General features: G+C 72.5%; 1 protein-coding gene across 1 annotated transcript; it reads left to right on the top strand.

Annotated features, from left to right (window-relative positions):
- Window positions 1-225: 225 nt before the first annotated feature.
- Window positions 226-7,885, top strand: RNF44 (ring finger protein 44). The gene is given in 13 exon segments (XM_075441804.1): window positions 226-274; window positions 277-440; window positions 443-638; window positions 3,133-3,313; window positions 3,688-3,904; window positions 4,418-4,585; window positions 4,779-4,958; window positions 5,142-5,303; window positions 5,389-5,513; window positions 5,648-5,735; window positions 5,869-5,990; window positions 6,084-6,183; window positions 6,395-7,885. Coding segments are annotated over 13 exon segments (1,815 nt in total). The 3' UTR covers window positions 6,458-7,885.
- Window positions 7,886-8,582: the final 697 nt, after the last annotated feature.

Raw genomic sequence — 8,582 nt, 5'->3', positions numbered from 1 at the left:
CCCCCCGACGCTGCCCGTCCCGGCGGGGTGAGGCGGCGCGGCCGGTACCGGTGCTCCGGAGGGGGGGGGGGGGGGGCGCTCTCGGCGCGGCCGGGCCGCCCCCAGGCCCAGGCCCCGTTGCTAGGGGCCCCCTCTCCGTGGAGACCGTTGCTAGGACACGGCCCGGAGGGGGAGGGGGGGGGCCCGGCGCTGCCCCGCGTGGCGGCCCGGCCCCGCGCCTCCAAGATGGCTGCGGAGCGTGACACGCCTGGTCACGTGGGCCGCGCCGCACCGCCCCCCCCTCCCCCCCCCCCGCGCCCTCCCGCCAGCCGCGCGCGCCCCCGGGGCCTGCGAGTGTTGTGGCTCGGTCCGGTGCGTCCCGCCGCCGGTTCTTAAAGGGGCAGGCACCCCCCCGACCCCCTCCCCCCCCGCGCCCCGCGGCCCCGCGGCCGCTGCCCCGGCCCGCCGCCCCGCGCCGCGGAAAACAAAGAGGCACCGGAAACAGCGGCGGCGGGGAGGGGGCCGGCCCGGCGGGGGGCGGGAGGCGGGAGGGAGGGGGGGGGGGCAGGCCCGGGCCCGGCGTCGGCGAACAAAGAGCGGCGGGAGGGGGCGGGGGCGGCGCAGCGGCCCCGGAGCGGCGGCCCCGGCCATCGGTGCAGGTAGGTGCGGGCGGGGGGGGGGGGCGGGGACAGGGCCCGACCCCCCCGGAGCCCCGGCGGCAGCTGCCCCGGGCGGCGGCGGCGGGGCCCGGCGCCCGCCTTTGTTATTGCTTTTGTTTGGCGCCGAGCACATGGCCCCGGAGCGGCCGCTCTTAAAGCCACAGCTCCGCGCCCGGCACCGGCACCGGCGGGGGCTCTGCCGCCGTTACCGCCGCGGGGGGGGGGGGTGGGCTGCACCCTCCGGGGTGCTGCCGGTGACCCCGGGGCTGGGCGGCACTGCGAAGGGGGGGGTGACCCCGCTCCCGGGGGAAGGGGCAGCCGGGGGACACCGGGGGGGGGGGGTCAGGACCCCCGGGAGGGTCCGGCGGCTCCCCCGGCAGCCCCGGCGCCCGGCTGTGCCCGAGCAGATGGCACCGGGCGGGAGCGCTGGCGCGCTGCTAACTTTGTTCTCGGCGGGGCCCGGCGGCCGCCTCCCCCCGCCCCCCCCCCCCCCGCCCCACCGAGGGGCTGGGGGCTGCGGGGTCACGGGTCCCGGCCCGGGCTGGCCGCGCGCTCCCACCCGTGGGTGCGAGGAGGGGATGGGTGCTGGCTGTGGCAGCGCGGGGGGGACCAGGCACCCCCCTGCCACCCCGTCCCACCTCCTGGGGTGCCGTCCCCGCCCCGGGGGTCCCGAAGAGGCCGGCGCAGCGTCAGCGTCCCTCTGCGGGGGCTCTGCCCGTCCCCAGCCCGTCGCCGCGGTCTCTGGTCCGGGGGGTGCCCGCCGGGTCACGCTTTGTCCCCACGGATGCAGGGCGGGAGCGGTGACCCAGGAAGGTCCTGGGCAAGCGGGGCGAAACCTGGGCTGCCGCTGCGGGGGTCTGGGGGCACGGTAGAACGCCCGGGGGGGCAGAACCCCGTCCTTGAGCACGGCCGCTTCCCCAGGCTCCCGGGGGGCTCAGCCTGTGGCTTTTCTTCTTTTTATGAGAAATTTGCTTTCAGCTTCTGCGGTGGTGTGGTGGCTGGGGGTGAGGTTAAGAGGAGCCCCGAGTGTGGCACAGGGCTCGCCCCAGTGACTTCCCGCCCTGGTTGTCACCCATTGCAGCTTCTCCCTGCTGGGGTGAGACCACCCCCTCCGCCTCCCCCCGGGGCCGAGCAGCGCTCCCCGGGCTCGGGGTGCCCTTCCTGGCCCTGGCGTGGCTCGGGTGAGGAGGTCGGGCTGAGGAAGGAGCTGCTCTGGGAGGGCACACCACCAGCCTGGGGGCAAGCTGGATGTCGGGGTGCAGGGGGAGCGGGGAGGGGGCTGCTCCCGCTCGCTGGCCGAGGGAGGCTGGTGGAGGGGGCTGCTGGGCAGGGGGAGGGTGCCACAGGGAAAGCCAGCGGCCACCTTGTCCTGTCTGGGTGAGGGGGGGACGTGGAGCCAGGGGAGGGTCCTCTCGGGGTCAGAAGAGCCAGAGCCTGGGGCAGAGCAGCTCTGCGTGCAGATGGCTCCTCCGTGCCGTGCTTGGCGGGGGCTGGGGGCCTGGGCTGTGTGCGGGAGGGGGCTCTGGCACGGGGACACCAGCCCGTCCGGCCGCGGGAGGGGAGACGGGGCAGGGCTCGGGGCCGTGGTCCCGCTGACCCCCTGCCTGGCGGGGAGCAGAGCCCTGGAGCAGAGCCGCAGCCCCTGCCTGTCCCCCTGCTCCGTGGGGACATGCGGTTGTCCCCCGTGCGAACGGACCGAGCCAGAGCAGGGCCGCGGGCGCTGCGCCTGTCGCTGGGGCGGCAGCGTCGGTCCAGAGTAGGACGTGCAGGAGCCCAGCAAGAGAGCGCAGCCCCTAGAGCAGCGCTGGAGCCCACCTTGGCCAAGGACACACTGGAAGCCCCCCCGCACTGCGGTCCCAGTTCCCCGGCAGCAGCCTGGGGCGACAACGCAGCCACAGGGCCCTTCGCCGCTTGCTTTTCTCTGTGCCAAAAACAAGTGCTTCTCTCTCACTCAGTGTCCATGTCTTGCATGGGGGGTGGCTCTGGCCGTGCAGTGGAGGGACAGTAACTGGGTGACGGGGGGCTGGTGGTGGGGGAGGGCTCTTCCTAGCCCCCCCCAGGCTGCGTCCAGCCGCAGGAGGTGGGATGGGTGCAGGTGTAGGTCCTGGGAGCTGCAGGAGCTCTGGTCATTGGCATTGCCGTCCCCACAGGGAGGGAGCAGCAGGCTGGGCCGTGTGGGGACAGTGGTGCTGGGGTGGCCCGGAGTCATTTGTGTGGGAAGGGTGGCAGGGCTGGCTGTGGGTAGGGTGGCCCAGATCCTGGCACGGAGGGGGCACGGGCAGGAGCAGGGCGGGCTGTGAAACCCCCCCCAGCACATCCACAGGTGCAGTGGCTGCCCCAGGCTTGCTCTGTGCCTCCCCTCCCTCCCCTCTCCCAAAGCGGGCGGCAGGGGAGCGGGCTGGGGCGATGCCCCCCAGGCCCGGGGCACAGGGAGGATCTGGGGCTCCTGCAGCCCCGGGGGTTGGGGTGCCGTGACCCGCTGTCCTTCTCGCAGGATCCAAGGTGCTGGTGTCTCGTCCTGCCTGGAGCCTGAGGTCCCACGTGCCCATCCGCCTCCCGACGTCACCAATGCGACCATGGGAACTGGCAGTGAATAGGCGGCCACCCTCTGCCCCTTTTACCCAGCGCCGTTTCTTGGGGGGACCCTGCAGCAGCCCCGACCACCTCCGACGAAGGTACGAGGCGCAGGGTGGTGCGGAGCCTGGTCACTGTGTGGGGCTGCGGGGCTGATTCCGTGGTCCTGCCGGGGGCAAGCCACCGGCTCCTGGCGGGGCTTGTGGGGAGATGGTGGCAGGGAAGCAGGTCCACCTGGCCCGGCTGATGGGGAGCAGGGGTCCCTCTTGTGCTGAGGACACGAGAGGGGGGCACGTGCAGGGTGAGCGGAGGAGTCGGTGCTGGGGCTGCCCACCCAGAGAAGGAGCCTGGCCTGGCACGGTGCCGTGGGAGCTGGGCTGGCGCTGAGCCGCCTGTGGCCCCCCTGCCCGGAGCTGCGGTGCCCCTTGCCTGGGGGTCACTCCTGCTCTGTTTCTCTCCCGCGGTGGCCCCGCAGCCCCCCTGCCAGGCGTCAGTGGGGACGACGCGACCGACCTCTGGCAACCCTGCTGGGCCAGGATGAGCCCCAGCTGCACCCTGCCTTCCCCCAGCAGCCGCACGTCCCTGTAGATGAGCCCCGTGCCTACGCTCTCCCCAGCACGCCGCCACGAATGCTTCACCCGGCCGCTCACCCGCCCCACCAGAACCCATTCATGGTGGATCTGCATGACCAGGTAGGTGCTGCAGCCCCCAGCCCCAGTCCTAAGGGTGACCCGATGGTGGCCCCAGGCCGGTGTCTGTGGCAGCGGTCCACAAACGTGTCCCTGGGTCCCCTCTGGTCCGTCGCTTGCCACTGGGAGCAGCCAGCCCTGAGGCTGCCAGTGCTCTCTTGCTCTCCCAGCACTTAAACCCTGGGGTCCCTCTGCCAGATTGGGTGTGCCCAGGGTGGCCTCTGCTCCCAGGGACTGGGGATGGTCCCCTCGGAGGGTTGTTGGTGTCACAGCTGCCCAGCATCATCTGTGGTGGCGGTGCTGGGTTGGAGGCCGTGCCAGCCTGTCCGTAGGGAGCAAAGAGGGGTCCAGACCACTCCTGGAACCCAGCCAGCGCTCAGCCCTCCTCTTGTGGCCGCGCTGCTGGGACGGAGGTGCCCGGCGGTTGTGTCCCAGCGTGGGGTGCTCAGTGCCCTGCTGCTGCTGACAGGGACGGCTCAGCCGGGGCTGTGCCCTGACTTGTCCCCTCGTCCTCAGGTGCACCAGGGACCCGTCCCTCTCTCCTACACGGTTACCACCGTCACGACGCAAGGCTTCCCCATCCACGCCGGCCAGCACATCCCTGGGTGCAGCACCCAGCAGCTCCCAGCATGCTCAGTGATGTTCAGCGGACAGCACTACCCGCTCTGCTGCCTCCCACCCCCGGTGAGTCGCCACGGGGGACGCCTGGGGACAGCCTGGGCCGAGGGTGCCCACAGGCTGTGTGGGTGCCCCAGCTCCACTGGAGCGCGAGGGTTTCTGGGGGTGCAGGGGCTGTCGGAGGCCCTGGGGAGAGGGCAGGGGTGCAGCCGTGCCCGCGGTGGGTGTCTGACCCCCCATTTTTCTCTCTCCCCCGCAGCTGATCCAGGCATGCGCCATGCAACAGCTCCCCGTCTCCTACCAGACGTTCCCCCCCATCATCTCCAGCGACCATTACATCCTGCACCCCCCGCCGCCACCCCCAGTGCCCCCCCACCAGCCGCCCCACATGGCCCCCCTGGGGCAGTTTGTACCTCTCCAAGCCCAGCACCCGCGCATGGTGAGTTGGCACAGGGTGGGGACATGACGCGTCCCGTGGCCCAGCCAGGACCCCCCTGGGGGCTTGTCCCTCTGCAGCCCCAGGGGGTCTGAGCTGGGGGGGGGATGCCCAGGGTGCCTCTGTCCTGCTGAGTGCTGGGGGGTGTGATGTGGGATGCCCCTCCCAGCCTAACTGTTTCCGCAGCCTCTGCAGAGGATAGACAATGACGTGGACCTGCGAGGGGAGCAGCACCCCATCGCGGGCTTCACGTACCCCCCGTCCCACCACGCTCCCGCGCTGTCCCCCTCGGTGCCGCTGCATTACCTCCCCCACGACCCGCTGCACCAAGAGCTGCCATTCGGCGTGGTGAGTCCCCGTCTCACGGAGGGGCGGGGCGGGGGGGGACGCTGTGAGGCTGGCGCGGCTCTCAGCGCCCCGTCTCTCCCCGCAGCCATACCCCCACATGATGCCCCGGCGGCTGAACACCCAACGGTACCGGCTGCAGCAGGCGCTGCCCCCCCCGCCGCCCCCTCCGCCGCCCCCCCCGTACTACCCGAGCTTCCTGCCCTATTTCCTGTGAGTACCGGGGCTACGGTGGGGCAGGGGGGCACGGCGTTGGCGCAGGTGGCTCTGCCCCCCCCGGGGGGATGCCAGGGCGGAGGTTGGGGTTCGCAGTCCCGTGCCGACCGCCCTGTCCTTTTCCCCCGCAGCTCTATGCTTCCTGTGTCGCCGACGGCCGTGGGGCCCACGATCAGCCTAGACCTGGACGTGGATGATGTGGAGATGGAGAATTACGAGGTGCGTCAGCTCCGCTTCCCAGCGGGGTGATGGGGGCGAGGTTCGGGGGTCGCTCTGCCAGGGCAGGGAGAGCCCGGAGGGATGCGGAGCCGGGGATGAGCCGAGCTGAGCCGGCCTCTGCGTCTTCCCCCAGGCGCTGCTGAACCTGGCCGAGCGGCTGGGGGAGGCCAAGCCGCGGGGACTCACCAAAGCTGACATCGAGCATCTCCCGTCCTACCGCTTCAACCCCGAGAGCCACCAGTCCGAGCAGACCCTGTGAGTGAGCCCGGGGGGGGCCGGGGGGTTGTTTGGCAGGGGGCCGGGGGCCGCGGCGTGCAGCGGGGCCGTGCTGACGGCTCCTTTCCCCAGGTGCGTCGTGTGCTTCAGCGACTTCGAGGCCCGGCAGCTTCTCCGCGTCCTGCCCTGCAACCACGAGTTCCACGCCAAATGTGTCGACAAATGGTTAAAGGTATCGCCCGCGCCGGTGCCGGCGAGCGGGGCGGCTGCTCGGCGTGCTGCGGGCACGTGGCACCGCATTGCGGTTGGCCTTGCTGCCCCGCAACACGGGGGGCACCGGGCTGGGTCGCGGGACGCCGCGGGGTGCGTGGGGCGGGGGTCCCTGGGCGCAGCCATTGCCGCGGGGCACCCGCTGACCGGGCTCTGCCTCTCCTTGCCCGCAGGCGAACCGCACGTGCCCGATCTGCCGGGCGGACGCGTCGGAGGTGCAGCGGGAGGCGGACTGAGGCTGGCGGGCGCTGTGCCGCACAATTCGCTGGAGGATGAGGACGCCGGGCCAGGGGCGGGGGCCGCTGCCCGCTGCCAGGGCCTGACCCTGCGCTTACCCCCCTTCCCCAAAGCCTCTCCTCGGATGTGGTGAGCGTTGAACAGTCCGGGCTCCTGGCCAGCCCTCCTCTCCCCGCCGGGGCGCGGACTCAACCGGACGCCTGCCCGCTGCGCTCCTGGGCCCCAGATCGTGTTGTGCTGGAGGCGGGAGGCGTGGGGCCGTGCCCTCCGCGCTCCAAAGACGCTGTTGTTGCTCCCATCACTTCCCAGGTCTTTGTACTCCGCCAGGGAATTAGCGCTTTTTCCCTTTGTCACTTTTTTTTTTTCGTGGTAGGGTTTTGTGTTTGGTTTTTTTTTTTCCCCCATTTCCTTTTCCGTCGCGTTTTTGGTTCGGTGGCCACCGGGCCCAGCGGTGCGCGGGCGGCTCCTTCCCTCGGCGTTGCTCGTGGAGGACGCGGGGAGGAGAGAGGAGGTTTGACGCCGGCGGCACCCCGATCCCGCAGTGCCGGGCCGGCCCCGGGCTCAGCCGGAGTAGGTGGCCAAGGTGGGACACCAGCAACCCCGCAGCGTGGCTGGGGCAGGAACGCCTCCGTCCCCGCTCCCACACGCAGCCCGGCGCAGCCGCGCTCCCGCCTCGGCTGCCCAGGGGAGCCCCGCAGCGTTATGGGGGAGCCCCGCGGCGTTATGGGGGAGCCCTGCGGCGTTATGGCCGCTCGGGGTCTGTTCCCGGTGGGAGGACGGTGCTGGCGCGGCCCAGGTTCGCTCCCCTGTGCCCGGCCGGTGCAGCTCCCGGGGCCGGCTCGTGTGGCGTCCTGCGAGGCAGCCAGGCCCGGGGCGGGGGAACCCCAGCCCTGTCCCCGTGGACGCGGGCGTGCGGTGGCCCCGCCGTGATGCCCGGCTCCTGCTGTTGTTTCTCTGTCCCGCTGCCGTTAACCGAAGTGGCCCCGCGCCCGCGTCCTGCTGGCTGGACGGCGCGGTGCCCCGGCCGGCGGGCAGCGGGGGGCCGGCACAGCTGCGGCGGGTGCCCCCCAGCACCTCGGGGTTTATCCATAACCTGGTGGTGGATTTTCAGTGCCACCCCCGGCCCTGCCCCTGCCCACGCGGGGCTGGGGGGAGAAGCCACCGCCATGCCGCCGCCCGGCTCCAGCCGTCCCGCGTGGCCGACGTTGTTTTGCATGATTAATTAGCGAGGAGGGTGACGGGGCGCGGCAGGGGGGGCCGAGGCTGCGCTCCCCTGGCGGCGCGTGCTGCCGACGCCCGGCAGGCTCGGCGCGGACGCCAGCCCGATGTAAATGTTCACAAATATGCATGCATGTCTGACCAGCTTGGAACGTGGTCTTGGCTACGTCTAGCCGGCTGTGGGGTGAGGGGGGTGGGGAGAGGGGTTTTCGTGCTCAGCTGATACTGCCATGCACTGTACTGCACATGTCCGCAACGCCACAGCAGGACCGTGAGGCTTTCAGGGCCGTCCCCGCGGGGCCGGCGGCCGGGGGGTGCCCGCGGCGGCGGCGTGTGCAAGGGGACGGGGGGTGGGGGTGGGGATGCGGGGGGACGCTCCCCGCGGGGCGGGGGGCAGGCGCGGGGCTGGGCCTCGCCGGGGCTGGCTGCACCCGGCAGGTGGGTGGGCGGGATGGCACTGCCCATGCCGCCGCACCATTGGCCTGGTGGGTGGTGCCAGTCACGCGGGGCGGTGAGGCAGGCCCGCTCCCGATTGGCAGAGGGTCTCTCTCGGTGGGGCGGCCCTGCTCCCTGCCCAACCAATCAAGCACAGGGGGGCAGCGGCTGGCGTGTTGCCATTGGCTGGCTCCCCCCTTGCCGCCCTTTCCTGGCGGCCGCCCTCTGCGTGGAGCGTCGAGGCCGAGGGCCGCGGCCCAGCACCGCCAGCCCCGCCGTGGCGCGGGCGCTGGCACCGCTGGGCTCGGTGCCCCTCAGGCAGGACCCCGGCCCCCTCCCCGTCCCTCGCTCAGTGACAGATAACCAAAGGAGTCCCCGCGCCGCGCGGCGGCCTCGCGCCCCCGGAGACGCCCCCCCCTCCTCCCCTCCCGCCCTCGCGGTGCCCAGGGAGCCAGGAAAGCCTTACGGTCC

The sequence above is a fragment of the Opisthocomus hoazin genome, chromosome 22 (genome assembly GCF_030867145.1).
Source record: "Opisthocomus hoazin isolate bOpiHoa1 chromosome 22, bOpiHoa1.hap1, whole genome shotgun sequence".
NCBI lineage: Eukaryota > Metazoa > Chordata > Aves > Opisthocomiformes > Opisthocomidae > Opisthocomus > Opisthocomus hoazin.
This window is presented reverse-complemented; position numbering and strand designations above follow the sequence as displayed.